The 22243-nt window shown below is 50.7% G+C and overlaps 1 protein-coding gene across 6 annotated transcripts in view; it reads right to left on the bottom strand.

Moving 5' to 3' along the window:
- Positions 1–22243, bottom strand: part of Shank2 (SH3 and multiple ankyrin repeat domains 2) — a 443362-nt gene that overhangs the window by 336262 nt on the left and 84857 nt on the right. For all 6 annotated transcript variants that reach the window (XM_087605433.1, XM_087605682.1, XM_087605374.1 and 3 more), the window contains 3 exon segments: positions 16310–16461; positions 15010–15177; positions 2913–3029 (listed from right to left, as the gene is read on the bottom strand). In XM_087605433.1, the coding sequence (XP_087461559.1) occupies positions 2913–3029; positions 15010–15177; positions 16310–16461 (437 nt within the window).

Raw genomic sequence — 22243 nt, 5'->3', positions numbered from 1 at the left:
CCAAGCGTGTGAAGCCACACATATCTCCTGTCTGTAGTCAAGGGGCCATGGGCACAGATGCCAGCAAGGTGGTGATGCAGGGAGGATAGATTGAGGGCTATCCATGTGCAGTGCCAATGGCTGACTTATCCCTCACTCTTGAGACAGCTCTCATGAGCTCCAGGAAGCTATGTAAGACCTTCAGCTGCCGAAGCAGCTTCACTCACACAATTCACACCCAGCTATAGGCTGTGGAAGGGCTGAGACAGACTGAAGACCCTCTACCAACCCGGGGAGGACAGATTCTGGTAACTCACTGACATCCCAACTTGTCATGGCATCAGGGGGCTGTGTGGTCAATAACTCCAGAGCCTATAAACCAACGCAGTATCCCTTGGCTGAATCTGTCCCAGGCTGCAGAGAACAGGTATACCATCTGAAGCTGGACAGCAGTAGACTACCCTCATGACAGGGCAGCTTTGCAGAGTGGGCAGCCCTCCCTACCCTTGCTCAGACTCATTGGCCTGTAGGATAGAAGTCACCCAACCCTGGGGAGGTGCAGATCTATGAGGTACGAGAAAAAGATGGTGTAGCCTTCTACTCCAAAGACGGCCAACAGCCTGCAGGCCAGATTACCCCCGACCGTCAACCCCTGACCCCTACAACTCACCCCATCCCTGATTATTGAGCAAATGTCTTTCTTGCAGCACGGCCACTTTCCATGACCTGTTACTTCCGACTGCTGTACTGTGGCTGCTCTGTACAAAGGGTCTAGGCAGTGACCAAAGCATAAAATGTTTACCAACAAGCCCTGGAAAGTCAGCTACCTCTATTCTAACTGACATTATAATGGGGAAAGGTTTTCCTGGGAGCCCTGGCCATCTGGGGACCCTCCTAGAATTGGAGACAGCTCTGGGGTATGTGGAGTAAACCCCAGCAGGACCAGACTCCTATATAGCTGAGAACACAGGCTGCCTAATAAAATTCTGCAGCCTCCCTTTCAAAGACCATCATGCCCACAATTATTTTAAGTGACAGAAACTGTGATTTCCTATATTCTTTGTGATTAAAATATGCTTGAAATATACTGAGTGGAATTAAGCCTTGTTTCCCCATCGCAGGCAATCGTTACAAAGCAGATGTTGGTGCACATGTTTTCCTAGACCCAGCCAAGCCTCATGATGTGTTCTCTAAGGCAGCTGAGTATTCCCACACTTAAAAAGGGTTCCCCCATCCGAGCTGCATGGTGGACCCAGGGGCAACTACCACTATAAATATGCTCTGCGTGCAAGCCAGGAGCACTGGAAGACACTCCAGCTGAAATACCGACTCCATCAGCCTAATCATGAGAGTGGTCTGCAGAGCAAGACACTCACAAATTCTACAGTCAAGAGAACACTTGACGGGGTGTGGACCATGTGAATGGGGTCTTGAAGGGTCTGTAGGAGTTTGCGAGGGTGAAAGATCCAGGAACATTACTGGCTACAAGTAGAGTGGACTTGGGACCAGCCATTAGGGTCTGGGAACAAACTGGGTTGTGAGCTAAGGTTTGAGTGTCATCTAGGGTCACTGTCAGTGGTGCGATAGGATGATGGCTATGCGATTGGAAGAGAAGTCAGTGTTCACTGAGGCCACGCCCCAGGGTATGCCCAGTACAGCCTCACCACTGAGATCCTTCTACCCTTCAAAAGGGAGAGTCTTTCCCCAGTGCCTCTACTGGGCTGCCTGGGGTCATGTCTGTGGGTCATTAGCCCCCAACCCGAGGTTTCATGAAGTGAGAAAAGAAAGAAAGCAGAGTTTTCAGTGGGGTTGTCCTATGTCAACCTGACCTTGAGCACCAAGGACTTTAGTACCTTTCCTGCTTGCTGAAGCTGGCCCTGCAGTCCACCCACATCCTATGCTCAGCCCTCCCATGGGACACCAGTCTCTCATTTCTCCCTCCACATCCAGCTCAGGGTATTCATGGTCCAGGATCCAAGTCCCAGGCACCAAGGTGTCTCTCTCCTAGAGAGCAGGGACCATGTCTCGCAGCCTGTAGGGATTCCAGAACAGTGCTGTCCACCAGGGTCTGACATGGAAGTTTGCAGGAGGGGCATGGGACACCAGTGTGTCATTTACATTGAGTTCTGCTTAGGAGTTTGTTCTCATGGAGGCCAGAAGATAGCTGAGGCTAGACCCTCCATCTGCACATCTGGGCTCATGGCAACATGAAACCACAACAGCCAAAGTCAGAACAAGCCACATGTCCACCCACGGGAGAGCAGGTGAGCAACAGTGCCTATCCCTTAGTAGTGTGGAAACAAACTTCAGAAGGAAGAGTGTCTGGCACTCGTTACCACAGGTTAGACCATGAGAACATGATGCTGAGTGGAAGAAGCTCAGCGTAGGTGGCCAACTCCTGCAAAATCTTAGTCTTCGAAGGTCCTTAAAGCAGAGAGCAGAGACTAGGCATTCAGGGGGCGGGAGTGGGGAGTGAGGGGTTGGAAGTCAGTGTTTCCCGGCAACAGGTTCAGTTTGGGAAGATGAAAAGACCTGGAGGTGAATGGTGGGGACGGCCATACATCATTGTGAATGTGCTGTCAAAGAACTGCTTGCCTGCATGTTTATGAGAGTCACATTTTTATGAACATTTAACCACAAGTGAAAAGGAGAGTGGAGGGGTTACCCAAGCGCCAGGCTCCAGGACCATCACCCAAGGGAACAGGAGGTTCCAGCTCCTCCCGTGTCTTTCAGACAATGAGCAGCCTGGGTCATTGGCATTGTTCAGGGCTGACTGTAGATCTGAACTGTGACCAGGGGCTGCTCACAGCTTCACCAGCCTCTGGTTCTCAATAAGGCAGCAGGTGAGGATCACAGAGATACCCAGGCCAGCCCCCTCCACCCAGTGCCTGGTGTGCCCCGGGGTTAGGGTGAGGGATGTGCATGCCACTGACCTGATTGTAGAGGGCGCAGATATGCAGGGCTGTGTTCCCTGAGGCATTCTGTGCGCTCATGTCTGCGCCATAGAAAAGCAGATGTTCCAGATGCTGGACATGGCCGTACCTGCAGGCCTGAAACAGAGACTGAGTGAGACCTTGGTGCTCCTGCTGGTCAGCCCTGAGACAGAGACCCCAGCACCCCCTCCTTGTCATTCCTGAGACAGAGACCCCAGCGCCCCCTCCTTGTCATTCCTAAGACAGAGACCCCAGCGCCCCCTGCTGGTCAGTCCTGAGACAGAGACCCCAGCACCCCCTGCTGGTCAGTCCTGAGACAGAGACCCCCAGCGCCCCCTGCTGGTCAGTCCTGAGACAGAGACCCCAGTGTCCCCTGCTGGTCAGTCCTGAGACAGAGACCCCAGTGTCCCCTGCTGGCTAGATCCGAGACACAGGACCACATGAAACTGCAGCACTCCCTGTTGCCTATCCCTAGGATACAGAGGCTGAATGAGCACCCTCTACTGGCTGGGCCTAAGACACAGATGTTGAGCGAGACTTGGTACCTAAGGCTGCCCAGGCCACAGGCCTACGCCCAGCATCCTACCACTCATTTAAAAGCACGACAGAGCTCTGGCAGACTTCACTCCACCTAGCTTTGTAGACTGAGGCCCACAGACATCACACACCAAGGACTTGGGAGGCCCCAAGATCCCAGCTAACAGTGGGGAGAGGGAACTCCTGACCAGTTGGGAACCTGTACTCTGTTCTTAGGCAAGGGGCTTGGAAGGAACCCTAGAGCTCTTTTCCACACGAATCCAGGAAGACTCATTGTTCAAAAGACAAGTAGGTCTTTCCCTGAGTGGGTGCTGAGCTCTGGGACGTACAGGTCAGGATTCTCAGCTCTGTATTCCTGGTCCCGGGCAGGAAGCTCTTCCATAAAGGCATGGAGATGCTCAAAGCCCTATCCCTGTTTGCGCGCGCACGCTCGCTTGAGGAGGCCTGCACTTGTCCTTCCACATGCAAACACAGCTTCTCGCTGCATTTAAATGCAGTCTGACTTTCCACAGGAGGCAGGGCCTAGGGTAAGACAGCCCCACCATATGATCTGTTCCTTCCAAGTCCTTCTAGGGGTTGACATAGCGACTATATATCCCAGGTAGTTCGAAAGTCAAACACTCTTGGACTGGGTCCCAGACCATCCATTAGCCTGGCCCTCACCTTCAAGCTCATGGATGTCCTTGTCATTAAGTGAAAGCAGTGTCCCTCTCACAGGTTTGCATGAGCCACAGAGGACAAGGACATCAAAGATCACATGACACTGGGCCCTAAAAATAGGTCCAGCACCCCATCTCAGTTCAAAGGGGACAAGGAGGTCCCTGCACAGGTGACTGGGCACCTCTGCCAGGCAGTGACCTCACAGGGGGAGGCAGGTCTGCCACACCAAGGACAAAGAAAGCTCTCGTGGATGATGACATTGGCCCTGGATCAACAGAGTATGCCTCTGATCAGTGTAGAGAACACTTTACCTCAGCAGAGTCAATGAGAGTAAGAACCACTTTGCAAAGAGGGAGAAGTAGACTGCGGTTGTTAAAAGCATCGGGAAAAACATCCATTTATTGTGCCATGCCCCTTGTTGACTAGATGGCTCTGACAGGAGATTCTGCCTCCTACCTGCCTGCCTGGTGGCCCCACTTCACTTAAGCACCTGCTTCATTCCTGGGAGTGCCTGCCCAGCTCTTGTTGGTTCTGGTGGCCCAGGTGCACCTGATCCGGCAGAAGGGCAGGCTGGAGCTATGCAGGCATCTCCATCACTGTAGGCAAGGGAAGAACCTAGGAGCCCAGCAGACTCAAGGAGCCAAAGCCAGAATGGCTCAGGACTTCTGGGAAAGTAACATTCCTTACAGCTGCTGGAGCTATCACACCAGGGGAGGGAAAGGGAGGGGGAGGGGAAGGGAGGGGAGGAGAAGGGAGAGGAGGGGAGGGGAGGGGAAGGGAGGGGAGGAGAAGGGAGAGGAGGGGAGGGGAGGGGAGGAGAAGGGAGAGGAGGGGAGGGGAGGGGAAGGGAGGGGAGGAGAAGGGAGAGGAGGGGAGGAGAAGGGGAAGGGAGGGAAAGAGAGGGGATGGGAAGGGAGGAGAAGGGAGGGGAAAGAAGGGAAAGGGAGGGTATGAGAAGGTGAGGGGAGGGGAGGGAAAGGGAAAGGAGAGATGGGAGGTGAAAAGAGGGGAGGGGAGGGGAGGGGAGGAGGGGATGGGAAAGCCACAAGAACCAGAGGGAGAAACAAGGAGCCAGGGAGGCCTGGTGTAATCCACTGGACCCTGCTGGGACTCCTCTGAGCTACTCCACCCCTGGGGCTTTTCAGAGACATTACAATAAGACCTAATCCCTCTGCTTGCTTCAACCAGTTCGAGATGGGAATTCTGCTCTTTTAAACTGAAGATACAATTTGGTTAATCAGCTCTTCTCAAAGGCTTTGCGGAGACAGCATTTTGTAGCAGCTTAATTTAATTGCTCTCTAGTCAGTTAAGAGGACTCGGTTACTACAGGCTCACACAGGCTCACCAAGCAATTAATCCAGACTTGTTACCCCCCATGTAATTTGAATTCAGGAGGTTTGAAGTTGCATTCCCAGGAGCCTGTCACCATTTTCTCAGAGAGGGTCAAAATTCGATGGACACTGAGAGAGGAAACAGCCACTGTCTGTAGGAAGTCAGGGGCAAGGGTCCCAAGGGCCCCCTTGGTGTGTTCCTCCCATCTGCATGCTTACTGTTTAGAAACAAACAAAAGAGACAAAGGAAAATTCAGAAAAGAAGAACAAAACAAAAACAGGTAACTATAACCACAGAATCTGCCAGGCACTTAGATAAAAAGCCTCCTTTAGCCTCTCCCCTTCTTAATCCCTGGTTGCTAGGGCAGAGCCGGCTAGTGGAGATGCAGGAATGTGGGTAGGGAGAGCCCAGGGATCAGACCCTGGAGGTCTGAGCGGCATCCTCAGCCAGGGCTTAGCAAACAGGCGCTCAGGTGAGGAACTCAGGCTGGTTCCTTGAAGCTGAAGAGACTGGCTAAAATTCAATTTAAAGAAAAGTCAGAGTCTTGTGGTGCTGGCTTGGTATGGGGATTAATTAGTTAATTTTATGTGCACCGGTGTTTTCCTGTATGTCTGTGCACTACATTGATGCAGTACCTGAGGAGGCCAGCAGAGGGCAGGCATCTGATCCTGGAACAATGAAGAACCAGCCTACCTCCGTTTTAGATTTAAAAGTCATCTTAAAGACAAACTAGGTTAGTTCCTGTTTATGATTAAACCTCTGTTTCTCAGGGATTAGGCTGTGCCTTGCCTGTAACCTTAACTACAAATGGTTCTATACTGCCTAATCCAGGAAACAGCAACACTCTCTTTGTTTTCAGATGGTTGTTACGGCTACCTGTTGTTGCGACCACTTTGCAACCTTCGCGTCAGGAGGTGTTAGGTGTTATGCTTATCTTCTACCTGTAACCCCACCTAATTTTCTCACCAAATCCCCCATTTGGAAACCCTCTATTCCTGAGCTATAAAAGCCTTGTCTTCCTCATATCCAGTGCTGAAATCCTGCCTTAGGAGGGGGCAGCCCATGTACACAAACTTTAAAAAAGCTTGCTTTAATTAATTTGGCCATGAGTCAGTGGTCTTTTTCCTTCCATCTCAGAGATTAACAACTGGAGTTATAGATATCTGTGAGGTACCTTGTGGGTGTTGGCAAGTAAACCCAGGTCCTGTGGAAGAGCAGCCAGTGCTCTTGGCTACTGAGCCATCTCTCCAGCCCCTGGTATGAAGTATTAGCATGAACACAATTCTCTTTTGATTGATAGATTGGAGCTAGACTCTCACTACATAACACCCGATGACCTGGAACTCATTATGTAGACCAGGCTGGTCTTAACCTGTGTTGTTATGTTATGTTATACTATGTTGAGACAATGTGGTGGTTTGAATGAGAATGCCCCCCATAGATTGTATGTTTGAATGCTTGGCCTCCAGTTGGTGGAAGCATTTGGGAAGGATTAGGAGGTGTGGTCTGGTTGGCGGAGGTGTGTCACTGAAGGCAGGCTTTGAGTTTTCAAAAGACTCGTGACATTCTTGGTGCCTGTCTCTGTCTGTGTCTCTCAGTCTCTGCCTCACTCTGTCTCTGCCTCACTCTGTCTCTGTCTCTCTTGTGCCTCTGCTCTGCCATCCTGGACTCTAACCCCCGAAACTGTAAGCCTGATTAAATGCCTTCTTTCATAAGTTGCTGTGGTCATGGTGTTTTGTCAGAGCAATAGAAAAGTAAATAGGACAGACAAGGCCTTACTCTGTAGCTCTGTAGCCCAGAGGGACTTAGAACTCAAAGTCAACCCATGGCCACAATCTCTTAAATGTTGGGATCACAGGTGTGAGTCTCCATACTTGCTGTAACTTATCAATTTTTGGTAAGCCATTTAAACATCATAGATTAGATTATGATATCCTTGGGGAGGGGGAGGAGAGAGAGAGAGAGAGAGAGAGAGAGAGAGAGAGAGAGAGAGAGAGAAAGAGAACACATGCATGCATCTCTAACTTTGGCTGAGGAAGACATTTTATCAGCAGTAGCCCAGAAACCATGAGCATACCCCAAACCATGCTACACTAGAAAGAGGCAAGGTCTTGAAGAAATGGTCATTCTATGGCTGAGGCAGGAAAAGGAGAGGAAGAGCCTATGTTATATGGCAATTTCCTGAATTGAAACATTCCATATCAGAAGTGAAACTCCTTAAGACCCAGAATGTTCTAAAGGGGGGTTCATTCAGAGGCAGGAAATAACAATTCATAATTCTCAGGATGTACCTGAAACTGAACAGATACACAGGCCCCTGCCTTTCTAAAGTCATATAAAGCTAAGATCCTCTTAGACCAGAATAGCTGCCTAGAAGTAACTCTTTGACCTATCAAGCTACTTGCAAGCTATGCTGGGAGCTCCAGGGTTCCAGCTATCATGAGGCAACTCAGCATGTGGGTGGGCTTAGTGTCATCCCTACTCCTGTAACTACCCCCCATACCCCTATAAAGAATGTTAACAAACTTACTGGCTCACTAAGTTGGACTTCAGTGTTATCCTTACTTTGGTTAGTTATTGGCTTCTATTCTCAGGGGTAAATATATGTTTTTGACATATGTCCCCAGGAATAGTATCACACAACAGCCTGAGTTAACTCTGTGTCAGAAAAGAAGGACTGGAACATGCCTGTGACGGTTCATATTGATTTATGGGCATTTACTATCACCATGGAAACACCCCTCTGGGCATGCCTGTGAGGGAGTATCTATGTTAGATTCATTGAGGTATAAATGTGGATGGCACCATCCCGTGGGATAGGGTCCTGAATTGAATAAAAAGAAGGAAGAGATCTGAGCACAGGTACTGTCTCTCTCTGTCACAGTGGCTGCAATGTGACCAGCTGCCTCGCCCAGCTGCCACCATGCCTTCCCCGCCACGACACCATGAGTGCCTGCCCTCAAAGTGTGAGCCAAGTAAACCTTTCTTTCCTTAAACTGATTCTGTCCAGCGTTTTGTCAAGCAATAAGAAAAACAACTAAATAATGCTCACACCCACCCCAAAGGGGCATCCATGGATCCAGACAGATGCTCACAGCAGGTGTTATCCAATAATATCTGCCAGAAAGGAGAATCCCACAAGACTACCTTGCTATAGACAGATAAGCAAAAGTACCTTTTCTGTCTGATGGGTACCCAGCTAGAGGCAAAATGGAGGAGAATCTCCACTGAGCAAAGGCAAAAATCAATACAAACAAAAAATATCAATGCCGTGGCTGCAGGTAAAGCCGTGCGTGGACTGGCAGTCTTTTTTTTTTTTTTTCGGAGCTGGGGACCGAACCCAGGGCCTTGCGCTTCCTAGGCAAGCGCTGTGGACTGGCAGTCTTGGCGATCGCTGGTTCATTGCAACAGGGCAGAGGTAGCATTCACGGGGATGCCACTAGTCATGTCAAGTGGTCACCACAGGCCACCTGCCAGGACACAAAGCCAAGAGCAAAGTGGCAGCAGCCTGGAGACAAACAAAAACCTGTGTGTCTTCAGGACTTGGTAGAGGAGCACAGGCAGGAAGGCAATCTAGAAAACAACCATCCCGGAGTCTGAGGGAAACCCTGGGAAGGCAGAGGGACCCGATGACACAGCAGACTTGCCCACAAAAGGGGTCTGGGGCAGACTGGGGATGTACCCTCTGACATTGCTGGGACTGGTGGCAAAGGTGAATGTACTCTGGAGTGAAGCCCACCAGGAGGCATCTGCTTGTTGCTGTATGATGCCTGACGCTTGCCAACTCCCTGTAGTTCTAAAACAGAGAACCTGAATGTTACCAAAGGGTAGAAGCCATGATCCCTGCAGAGCCCGCTGGACGAAATTTCCAAGAGGGATGGAGGTCAGGGAGCAAACCAAATTCAGGACATGACACTGACTCAGACCCTGTGTTCCCACGTCCCTGCTTTCAAAAAAAAAAAAAAATCTTGGGGTTACCCAAATCTACTGTCTCAGATACCCCTGGGGAGAAGCAGGTGTGAGCATTTAGAATAAAGTGCCCTCAGAGTGCTAGGGTCACCCCAGCTGTGCCCAGCAGCCCACTTGTCAAACAGCAAATTTGGTATGAATAAGGAAACAGAACACCTTCCTCTGAGAACTGCACTGCCACCTGCTGGATGCTTGTGGTAAATCTCCAGACTCAAACTGCAGAAGGGGCTGAAAATGTCCTGGACACCAGCAGAGTCCTAACCAGGGCATTACAATGTCACTCTTTGGTCTGAAAGGAAGGTGGTGAGGAAGAATGAATCTCTGAGATGAGCAAAAGTAGGCTAGCCAATGGGGCTTGATGTCTCAGCAATTAAGAGCACTGATTGTTCTTCCAGAGGACCTGGGTTCGATTCCCAGCACCTACACAGTGGTTCACAACCATCTGTAACTCCAGTTTCAGGGAACCTAACACTAACACCCTTTTCCAGCCTCTACAGCCACTACATGCACATGACACACATACACATGTACAGAATATCCACACACATAAAATACAATAAATAAATCTATTTTTGCAAAGGCCAGGTGGTAATGGTACACACCTTTAATCCCAGCACTTGGGGGACAGAAACAGGTGGGTCTGTGTGAGTGGTCTACAGAGTGAGTTCTGGGACTGCCAGGGCTACACAGAAAACCTGTCCTAAAAAACAAAAACAAAAACAAACAAACACATTTGCCAAGACCCAGACACACAGAAGATAGCCATGTGCAGTCACAGCATAGGGCAGGGGAGGATGAAGAGTATGTGGAGAGTAACATGTATGGTGAGAACGCAAACTGAGCTCTAGTACACAGGCATTGTAGAAGGCTACACGGATGCTCGTACATTCAGCACACAGGCACTGTAGAGGAAGTATCACAGATACTCGTACATTCAGCTGTTTCAAGAGCTCTGGAATTCCTGAGGAGACACAGCCCTTGCCCAGGCCACCTAGTTCCATCCCAGTCTGCCTACACTGGACAAAAATGACTCCATGGTGATACGAGGAGATGACCCCATACTGATGATGTGGACTCTGAGTATGGGAGTAAGTGGGGTCCGTGAGAGCCATTATGACCTAGCCACTTAGCCAGGTGGCTCTCTTCTCCCTGAGAAGCTTGTCTGCGTTGGATCCAACCCACTGCAGGCTGCACCACAGCTATATATGTGTTGGGGTGGGGGTGGGGGTGGGGCGAGCAAGAAAACAGATCTGAAAACTCCCAAGTCCCACCTGATATCTTTGAGTGGTGGGAATGCATTCGGGGTCTTTAAGGAGTGTGTGTGTGTGTGTGTGTGTGTGTGTGTGTGTGTGTGTGTGTGTACTTTCCCAAGTGTCCATGCTGGTCATGCATTTATTTTGGGAACAAGGAAAAGAACTATTGGCATCTAAACAATAAGCTTTAACGATATGGTCAGGGGCTGGAGAGGTGGCTGAGCAGTTAAGAATGCACCCCCATTCTTCCAAAGGACCTGGGTTCAATTCCCAGCCATGGCAGCTCGCAACTATCTGTAACTCCAATTCCAGAGAATCCAACGCCCTCTTCTGGCCTTCAAGGGCACTGCATGCATATTGCACATATGCATGCATGTATAACACTTATCCACATAAAGTAAAAGTTAATCAATTAAAGTTTGAAGAAAGCCCCCTGCTCTCCCAAAGGCCTAGGCTCAGCTCCCGGCACCCATGCTGGGTGACTCGCAACTGCCTGTAACTCCAGGTTCAGAGGATCTGACGCCCTCTTCTGGTTTCCATGGGTGCCTGAACCTACAAGCTCATGCCCGCACATGCATAAATAAAAAACAAATGTTTATTAAAAGATATGGGTTTGCAGATGTGAATCCAAACAAGAGCTGTAGATAGATCAGGCAGGGGCATCTGCCCATGCTCACCTCAGCAGAAATGTCCTGTGCTGTAAACCTGGCTTCAGAACAGACAGCCAAGAGACAGCTCCGAGAACCCTAGAGAGCTGGTCAGGCACGTGCCATGACTGCTACCAGGAGGTGGCTCCAGGGGTCAGCAGGAGAAAGCAGACATCCCCACAGCAGGATGCTACACCAGACACGGGTGCTACCCACAAAGGAACTAACTCTAAACCCTGGGCCCAGAAACCTGGGGCCCTGGGGCTGTTCCACTAGTCTAGGTGGACCCTACAAAACCCACCCACCCCATGCCATTTCTTCCTCCACGAGCACAGTTGTATTAAGCCTGGTTTCTGCTTGGGAGGTCTGCAGGTAAGATAAGACAAGGCAGGGACCAATTTAGTTCAGCCAACTGCTCGCTCTGTGACCTTAGCCAACTTACTTACCCTCTCTGGACCTGTTAATTTGCCTGTTAACAAGATCGGGAACCACTCTGTTGGGGCTATTTTGAGGGTCTATAAAGGGGGCGAGTAGAGCAGTGTTTATCTGGGTAACTGTGAGCTGTGGCTAGGATAACTCAGGAGGTATTGGCTGTGTCCCCTGCACTGCCAGGTCTGTGCAGGGTCACCCTGTTTAGTAGGCACAGCAACCTGCAGCTAAGAGACAACAAAACAAGGTTCCCAGGCTAGACTGAAACTGACCACTAGAGGGCAGTCCAAACCCTTCAAGACAAGGCAAGATTCAGGATTCAAGAGTCAACAGCATTAAGTTTTCCAAGGTCTCCAGGTTGAGGGGCTGAGGAGCTGAGGAACTGAGGGACTGACAGGTCTTGGTGGCACTGAAGTGGTAAAGTTCTCAATCCAGACCCAAGGTGGAACCTGGTATCTGTGGGGCCCAGGAACCAGAAACAGCCAGGGTCCCCCAGCCAAGGGTTGTCCAAGATAAGGAAGGATCAGAGTCACATGGTTTAGATGAAAATGGCCAGACCTGTAAGTATGGTGTCATTAGATTGTGAAGAGGGGCTCCCCTTGTGAAGGGAGGTGAAAGAAGGCTGGAGGTGAGGCAGGCAGGCAGGGAGACAGACAGGCAGGCGACAGACAGACAGACAGACAGACAGAGAGACACAGGTGAAGAAATATGCAGAGCAGAGGAGCCAGTCACCCATTTTCTGCTCTAGGACACCAGTGTATGAGCCCAGGAACTACTATCACATGGGGACACAGAATACACATATTTGCTTCCTACATGTTCACACACGTGTGTGCACACGTGCTTGTGATCTTTTAAACATCTGTCTCCTGTCTAGCTTCCCTCATGTGTTAGAGTCTCTGTCCACCACTGCATTCTGGTGTCAGAACACTGAGTGGGTGGCAGGTGTCACTGATGGTCAGTCAGTAACACCTGTGGTTGTGTGAACGAACAGGAGATGGGCAGATGCCTGAAGTGTTGTGGAATCCCAGGCCAGTGCTGGGGAGATGGGGGTTGAGGGACCAGGAACCCCATGAGGCCTCTGCAGATACAAAGAAGTAGGTACCAGGCATGAGTGAGAGCTACACCAAGAAGACAGCTGAACAAGCCACTCCCAACCCTGCCACACTGAGGGAGGGCTCGAGAGCCAAGGCTGAGCACTCCTGAGGGCTGGCCATCACCTTGGCCCAGGGAGGGATGGGGAAGCAGCAGAGAGTGAGAGGAAAGAGGGAAGCAGCTAGGCAAGATGCTACCCCAGTTCTCAGGGTTGTAAAAGTTAGGGTTCTCCAAAGAGACAGAACAGCTAGAGTGCAAACATACACACCGCCGGGTCTCTGTGTCTGTAAATCTGTCACCTGTGGAGTCTACAGCCATGGGTAGAAGAAATACTTGGGGAAGTTTTGCAGCTGAGCTAAACACATGCAGGCTTTTTTCCCCCCTTTCTTGTCCTTAAACATGGAATGCCATTGTTCTCAGAGAATTCACATCATTCAGGTTACTGTATATCATGCCTGTAATGCTTGCCCTGGGAGGCTGAGGCAGGCAGATTCTCTAAAGTTCAAAGCTAGCTTATTCTATGAAGTGGTTCCAGGATACCCCAGGCCACAGATTGAGGCCCTGTCTCAAAAAAAAAAAAAAAAAAAATCAAGATGGCTGAACAGGCCTGAGTAGATCTGTCTGTAAATGCCGCACAATATTATAGAAGGGATTGGAGCATCTCGAATCTTGGTTTCACTGGAAAGTCCTGGAGTGGGACCCTCGAGGGTCCTGAGAGATGACTGTACTTTGAAATGTATATGTGGAGGCAGAGAGAGAGATATGAAATCATAATGTTTTAAAGAGTTGTTTTCCACCATGGTGGGGCAGCCAGAGTGACGTCCACAGGGAGGCTGGAAGCCTGGTGAGTGGCTGGTGCTGTAGCAGGAGCCTGAAGGCATCTGGGACAGAGCTGGGTTTTTCTCGATGACTCTGGCTTCCCCAAAAGAGCCTCTGCTGATTGGACAGGCCCCGCCTTGTGTGGGGAGTCTCCTGGCTTCTTAAACACCCGTTCCCTCTTAAAGTACACCGTCAGAGCAGCAGTCTGTCACCCAAAGTTGGGCACCGTGGGGAGAAAGTCCTTCACAAAGTAAGCATGGGAACGGCAGCCCGTCTCACATCAGCTACATGGACAAGACAGTCATTGTGCTTGCTGCTCGGAAGTCCCCGCCCGGTGTGCACTTGGACTTCTTCCAGCAGGTGTCAAAGAGTATCACTCCCCCGGTGCAGGCTTGGGGACTTCTCCAAGCTGTGGGGCCCACCCATAAGTGCCAGGCCAGGGGAGGGAGGGACAGTCTGCAGCCCTGGGCTCTGGACCACACTGGGTGGATGGGCATACAACCCCTCTGTCCAGGAGAGGCAGGTGTGGAAGGAAGGGGGCACAGGCTTTAAGAGATTGAGGGAGAGACTAAGAACCATGATGTACAACCGTCATACCAAGGCCAATGAGAGATTCCCTGCTCTCTTCCCTGACCTCCCTGACTCCCTATCTGCCCACCCACCCAGACCCCTTCTCCACCCTTGACTTCCAGGCTATAATCTCCAGCTTTGGAGGACTCAACATTCCTTCCACTAGCCCTCTGAGCCCAGCCGTGCTGGCTTAGCTCCACCCAGCCAGCCCCAGAAATACCGGCCCTTCCGGTCTCAACATCGAGAGCTGGCAATGGCTCCCATAGCTGCTTGGCTTGGGTACAGGCTCAGCTTGACCTTGGACCCTCCCTTCCTACACCTGGGTCATGACAGCCCTTCTAGAACCGTCAGGCAGATTCTGTTTCTTGCCAGTGTCATAGGTGTCACACCTCCTGGCCCTATGGTTACAAGGTGATGCATCTCCTAGTCTCATGCTAAGAAGGTAATACCTAAAAACCTCATGCCTTGTGCAAAAATATCAGGCCTCATCCTGGGTCCTGGTACCTCCTTTGCCATGTTCCTAGAATGTTGGGGCCTGGAGAGCATGATCAGGGATGCACACCTTCACTGCCATCCCCACTCTAAGTAACGGTTGCTGTAGCTACACAGCAGTCTCACGTGGCCACCTAGTTTCTCCTGCAAAGTGGGAAATAGCCATAAATGTGTCAGCCTGTACATGCTGAAGATTCGTGTAAACTTTCAGGGCCTGGCACTCAGTGGCTGTGGGCTGGGTCTGGCATTGCAGGGCGGGGATCTCAGCAGCGGGCCTGACGAGCAGAGCCATACCTGGTGAATCTCGTGCCAGCCATTTTCATCCTTGCAGCACACGGAGGCATGCTCGTGGAGAAGGAGCTCGCAGCAGTAAGGGTCACCCCCCACAATGGCCGTGTGATACAGCGGTGTGAGCCCGTAGCTGTCTTTGTAATCTGGGGAGGCGCCAAGCTCCAGGAGGGTCTAGGGGAAGAATTTAAAGTTGTCACTGGTTTCTTACACGGAATTAGTTGAAGACATACATGGACCGCTTTCCCACAGGCCAAGGTGAGTCATGCCTGGACACCTGATGTTTTCCTCTGTCATGCACAAAACTGGAGAGTCCTAACTGCCGATGGAAGTGACAGGTGATATTCGGGAATGCAGGAACACCACTTTCATCCAGATGAGACACAGTTGGCAACTGTGGCTCCTTGACAGGTTCCTGCTGGCACCTAGAATCCTGCATCCCAGAAGACAGCTGTAGAGAGCCACCAGGATAGCATCTGGTAGGACGATCCATAGCATTTGAACTAACACACAGGGCAGTGAGGCAGGGGTAGTGAGCCTCTGAGTAGGGTCAGGAACATGTAGGATCTCCAGAAGCCTGTAGGAAGGTGAAGCTGAGGTGAGGTAGGGATGGCAGGAAAACCTCCATCTTGGATCAAGCTGCAGCCAGGAGACCTGGCCTCCTCATCAGGTGCCACCTTCTCTCTGGACAATGCAGCATATGCTGCCAGACAGGAGCAAGGAGCAAAGATGTGGGAGAAAGGAAGATGGGAAATGAGGAAAGGAAGAGACTGAAAGCTGCCTAGCAGTGGGAAAAAATGGTCATGGGAGGACGTCACAGGGAGGAGGATGTGGGAAGATGGCTGTGGGAGAGGCAGGTGTTGGGGGGAAAAAGGACCTAGAAAGGCAGGCATAGGAAAAGGGGGTTGGAAAGATGGGTGTACTATATGCCACATGGAAGTTCAGGAGAAGACGGATGTGGGTACAGCTGTCTGGCTCCCAGAGATGCAACACGGGGGGCAATGAGGCTGTCAGGGCTTCTACTGGACTAGAGGCCTCCTCTGAGGGACAACAACAGGCTTTTCACCAGCTCGTGCATTGGAAACATGAACTCTTCTGTGGATGAGAGGGATCAAGGTAGCCTAAGGTGGTTAGTTCTAGAAGCAGCTATAGCACAGAGCAGGTGGGAGAGCCTGGTGTTCAGCTGCCCTTCCAAGCTCCAGTGGGGACAGGATTCATGGTTCCCTGGAGAGAAAACCATTGTGAGGATAGCTCAAGAACCAGATAAAGGGCCCTGCTGCCCACATGAGTCAGGCCCAGGACATACCTTCAGGGCAACCTGGTTCCTCATCCGGGCAGCCTTGTGAAGGGCAGTCATCCCATCCCTGGAGCGGAAGTCCAAATGTGCACCCCCATTTCTGAGAGCTTTGATGACCTCCATGGAGCCATCGAGCTGGGCAGCCAGGGTCAGGGGCGTCTCTGAGGGGACAAACAAAGAGGCATTAGAACGAGCACTCTAAGAGTGCTGCCAAGCCTCACTGTGCACTCTTCCCCATTAGAATGCATGAAGTTGGGCCTACAGTTCCGGTTCCCATTCCTCACGCTGTCAGGTGACTCAGACAACCTCATGAAAATGACAGAGTCACAAGGGGTCACACAAGCAAATCAAAACAGCAGCAGCAGGGGTTCCATTGTGTGGGCCTTGGTGCTATGAGTCCTGGAGAGTCCTAGCACACTCACTGAGGACAGAAGCCTGGGCGCCATCTTGACATGTCCCTCATAGGAACAACTGTGGAGAACTCTAACCGGATGCTGGAAAGGCTAGCACCCTCTCTCTTTCCATTTCATAACGCACCCACGCAGACCCTTTGTGGCTGTCAGAAACTAGGCTGCAGGGCTCCCACAGAGATAAGAACTGGGGTCCTCTAGGTGCCACATTCAGGTGACCACAGAGCACCAGGACAACCTACAAGTTTCTGTGACCCAGAGTGACAACACTCTACAGGGATCTTCCTAATCTTCCTAAGGCTGTGACCCTTTGATACAGTTCCTCATGTTGTGGTGACCTCTGACCAGAAAATTATGTCGTTGCTACCTCATAACTGTAATTTTGCTGCTGTTATGAATCGTAAAGATCTTACATGCAGGATATCTGATATGCGGCTCCTCTGAAAGTGTCTTTCAACCCCTAAAGGAGTTGCGACCCACAGGTTGAGAGCTGTTGGTTTTGAGTCTCCATCTCAAGGCAGGGGAAGAAGCTCAGTGGGTAGGGCGCCTGTTGGATCCCCAGCAAAAGCTGAGTGCTAGTGTGCGTGTCTGTCACCCCAGCAGAGACAAGTGGATACCCAGGGCTCACTGGCCATGTCCAGTCAAAACAATGAGCCTCAGGTTACCTGAGAGATGGCCCCACACAGGTGTTTGCAAGAGCGTCTTGAAAATAGCCCTCATTTTTCACATTCTGAAAACTCCTTGGTTTTAAAACCACTTTAGAATTTTAGCGAGTACACCTGAGCAAAGGCTGGTACCCAAACTTGGGTCACTTAACCTTAAAGTTATACACACCGACACCCTAGAGATATCCTGGGAATGTCGTAGCTGGGAAGTAACCAGATGTGTTCCAAGAGGTACCAGGAGGACAGGAAAGAGGCAGGACCCAGCAGGCCAGCTGAAACCCTTCAGGCAGGCTACAGGGATACAGCACCCCAGGGAGGGCAAGGTGGGGGTGTAAGGGACTCAGAGCGGCAGCTGGAGGGTGTGTGTGTGTGTGTGTGTGTGTGTGTGTGTGTGTGTGTGTGTGTTCCATGTACAAGACAAGGGGTCCCAGAAACCAAGCATCTCAAGGGGCGCTATCTCCCGTGTCAGGACTGGGTGACCTCTAGCACAGTTCTTCAAACACTGATTTAGGAGGCTAAAGGGTCCCAGGATGGAAAATTTAACACAGGGAGGAGTAATGAGCGTATCACAGATGTGGGGACTGGAGACGGGGCACACAGGCTGACCTGAGCCACCCCAAGTGTAAAAGGCAAGATGCAGAACAAATACACCACGGAGAACTGCTTTCCGGCTTGAGTTCAGAGGCCACAGTGTCAGCCAGCCACTCAGTTGTGAGTTGTGAGTTTCCAACAACAGGAAACCCTCTCCTCTCTAATACCAGCTGCCCCCATCTTCACCAGAGCAGCTGATGCCCACAAGAGACCCCCAAGGTCAGGCCAGAGGATATTCTCTCACAGAACAAGGGGAGGGGAAGGTCATCAGGCCCAGGCCTGAGATCCAGCTGCTCCCACCTGGCCTTTTTTGTATGAAATTCTGCCCAGCTACATGTGGTCTCTTCCAAGGTGCTAAAGGATACAAGCTGAAGGTTAATGAAGTGGGGTGGGGACATTACCCAAGTTGGGGTGGGGCTTTGCAGTGATGCAGCTGCTTTAGGGTCACCCACACTCCTATAAGTGACCCTTCACCAAGGCTCCTGTGAGAGTCCCCTCAGCCAGACTCCTACGAGTGTCCCCTCTCTGTACTGCTCCTGTCACCAAGCCTGATTAAGTGACATTAAGTCATTGGTCTGGGCTGGGCTTGGAGTTGTTTCTTCGTTCTGCTCCATCCAGAGTGAACCTTAGTTCACTCACGTCTTCCGAGGAAAGTTAATGCAATGCGCAGGTTGAAAAATAACAACAATAAAATATAACCAAGAAATAACGCAATGTAAGAGAGATTTTTCACAGTGTCCATGAATCAGGTTTTATAAGCAATCTAGAGGTGACACAGGCTGCCAGGGGAGGTGCACAGGTTCTGTGTGACGAGCGTCCCTGGAGCTCAGACCTGAGGGATCCTCAGAGACACCTGCATAAAGCACAACCCACACAGAGACTGGGTAACCAGTAAGTGGCAGCAAGGGGGACAGTCTCAAGGACAGCCACGGTACCCTTCAGGGGGCAGGACATAAATCCCCATTCAACAGTGGGCTGTACCATCTGAGCCCTGTACCTGTATGGGACAGGCTCAGCAGGCGGCTCTCAGGGAAGGAAAGCTGCAGTGAGGGCCATGCTAGGGAGGTCAGCAGTCAGTTTGGCTGACAGCAGGAGCCCCCACCCACGGTGAGATGTCTGTTTCACTTCTGCCGTCTTCCTGCCAGCCCCACACCTTCCCGTGTTTACAGGATCTAGGTTCAGTCAAGAGGAAAGCACTGGACACGTGTGCACAGAGGCATGTGAATAAATACCACACCAGTTCTCAAAGCTGCCAAGGTCATCAAGACCAAGCAACCATCAGAGCCATTCGGCCTGTAGAGACAGGGCAAGTAAAGGTGAAATCCTGAAATCCTCTCACAGGAAGAAAGCATTTAGGAAAACTGAGGAAATCAGAATAGTGCATGGACTTTGTAACACTCGCATGTGGATATGAGGGTTAACGGTGGCAAAATACACCATGCTGATGTCACAGGGTAGCAGTGGGTGAGCGGTCTGCAGAAACTCCCTAAGCCAAAGCTTTTCTAAGACAGGTTTATTAAAAAATGAACAACAACAAAACAAAAACCTTTGGGCCAGAGAGATGGCTCTGCAATTAAGAGCACAGGCTGCTCTTGCGGAAGTTTTGAATTTGGCTCCCAGCACCTGAGTCAGGTAGCACCCAACTGCCTGTAACTCCAGCTCTAGGGGATCTGATGCCCTCTGCTGGCCTCTATGGGCATACGCACGCACGCATGCACGCACATGTACACATGCATGCACATGCATGCACACACACACACAAACACATATACACATAAATAATAATTTTAAAGTTAAAAAACACCTCAAGGCTCTTACATAGGGTGAGGGACTTCATGTAAAGTCAATCTGTTACTCACAGGCTTAGAGAAACTATTTCCAACAACAAACACTAATGTATGAGATGCTGATATCCAATATGACAGAGAACAACTCAATACCCCCTCCCCAAGTGGTCGAGAGGCCTGAGCAAAATCCCCAACAAAGGGAACTGACAGACGGTGATGGGTTCCACACGGAACACTGGTGTGCTGTTTCCCAGGTCCCTAGGAGATGCACTCTCACCTCAAGGGGACTCTGCAGGGGTCATGCTGCAGGGTCAGAATAGCCAAACACAAAACACTGAGCCCTTAACCCTTGAGGGCAGAGAGCCCTGCTCCCTCATCACTGGCACAAATGAGACAGGGTGTAGCCACCTAGGGCGTTCTGAAGGACAGCTCGGCATCATCTTACAGAGCAAAGCACAGTGGGGCTGGAGAGGTGATTCAGTGGTTAAGAGCACTGACTGCCCTTCTAGAGAACCTGGGTTCAATTCCCAGCAACCACTTGGTGTTGAACAATTTTAGGTCAACTTAACACAAGTTAGTCATTTGAAAGAAGGAACCTCAATTAAGAAAATGACTCCGTAAGATCAGGCTGTAGAAAAGCCTGTAGCTTTTCTTAATTAGTGATTGATGGGGAGGGCCATTGTGGATGGTGCCATCCCTGAGCTGGTGGTCCAGGCTTCTATTACAAAGCAAGCCAGGGGGAACAAGTTGGGAGGAACCATATATGAAGAATTCTGCTAGGCCTACTGAGATGGCTCAGTAGGTAAAGTGCTTACAGAGAAAACCTGAGAATCTGAGTTCAATTCCAGCACCCACATAAAAGTAAAAAGCGAGAAACGACTTCACAGAGTTCCTCTGACCTCCACATATGTGCACGGTGCACATGCTCCCCCAACACCCAAGTAAATACGATAAAGAGACACAAACAGACACAGTTGAAACTTGGGCACAGGACACTGAGTGAATGAAGCCAGTCTGACTGCAACATACTGCCCAGTTCCCACAGACGCTGTAGGAAAGGAGGCGACAACAGAGACACAGGTGACTGTGGCTGGGTGGGGGGAGTAAACAGCCAAGCATGGGGGTGTGTAGAGAGTGGTGGGATCCCCGATGATGATGATGGTAGGTACAGGAGTCACACACTTGACAAACCCCACAGATCCATGACCCCCAAGCATGGCCATAGTTAAACTCTGAGCCTCAGTGTGACAAACACAGCACAGCAGTTTTGACTGTTAGCGACAGAGAGGCTGGCATAAGTGCATGTGGGAACGGTTCACACTCGGGGCGAGAGTTAATTAACTGATAATTTTTGAGACATGGTCTCATGTATCCTAGGCTAGTTTTCCAACTTGCTATGCAACTGGAGGATGGCCTTGAACTCTGGATCCTCTTGCCTCCCACCCTGAGCATTGGAACTGCAGGCACCGCACCCGCCTCAGCTGTTTGCTGTTTGGGCAGTAGTTGGGCTGGAACCCAAGACCTCAGGCATACAGGCTCTGTATGTTCTGGCTCTGAGCTACACCCCCAGCCACCCAGTGGGATTTTTCCGTGACCCTAAGACTGGTTCTTTATGAACCCTAGACCCAAGCCCAGACTCATTTCCTTCTCAGGCTGCCTTTCGTGGTTCACCTTCCATATTTGATGAACCTTATCTTCTAGCTCATGAGCTTCCCATGCTTCTACGGGAGCAGGCGCATGAAGAAGAATTGCAAAATAAGTAGGCACCGCATCTGAGTTCTTGCCTAACAATAGGCCTCTTTATTAGAACTCCAAGGACCAACCAGACGCACCCGGCTCACCGGAGGAGGCAGTATTTATGAACTGGCTGCCTTCATTTGCTCACCTCCCGTTGTCTGCAGGCTCATGTTTATGAGGTCTCAGAACCCCGCTCCCTCCAGACACTGCAATTCCTGGGGTATTGATCACACGCTGTGATTAATTGTGTGACAGATACAGACCATAAGTCATCAGACAGGCCCCTCCACTCCCCAAGTCACAGAGCTCCGAGTAAGGGGAAGTCGAATGTCCACAAAAGCTTCTAATTGGGCCTTGTGGGAGCTGGACGGGGCTCCCCAGGAGTCCACTACAGTCATATGTGGGTGGAAACAGCGCCTCTCAAGGATGATAAAGAACTTAGCTAGTAGCCACCCCCACCCCCACTGACAGTTTCTAGCATCACTGCCGGAACCTCTCGCTTGGTGTACTGCTTGGGATTTTATCAACTTGACATAAGATAAGAAGAGGGACCCTCAATTGAGAAAACACTTCCATCAGAACGGCCTGTGGGCAAGCCTGTGGCACATTTTCTGGGTTAACTATTGATGTGGGAGGGTCCCACTTTGGGAGATGTCACCCTTGGCCTAGATCCTATGAGGCAGGCTGAGCAACCCATGGGGAGCAAGATGGTGAGCAACATTCCTCCATGGCTTCTGCTTCAGTTCTATCCCA

The sequence above is a fragment of the Rattus norvegicus genome, chromosome 1, assembly GCF_021556685.1.
Source record: "Rattus norvegicus strain SHRSP/BbbUtx chromosome 1, alternate assembly SHRSP_T2T, whole genome shotgun sequence".
NCBI classification, from domain to species: domain Eukaryota; kingdom Metazoa; phylum Chordata; class Mammalia; order Rodentia; family Muridae; genus Rattus; species Rattus norvegicus.
The sequence above is the reverse complement of the archived record's forward strand: the minus strand, read 5'-3'. Positions and strand labels throughout refer to the sequence as shown.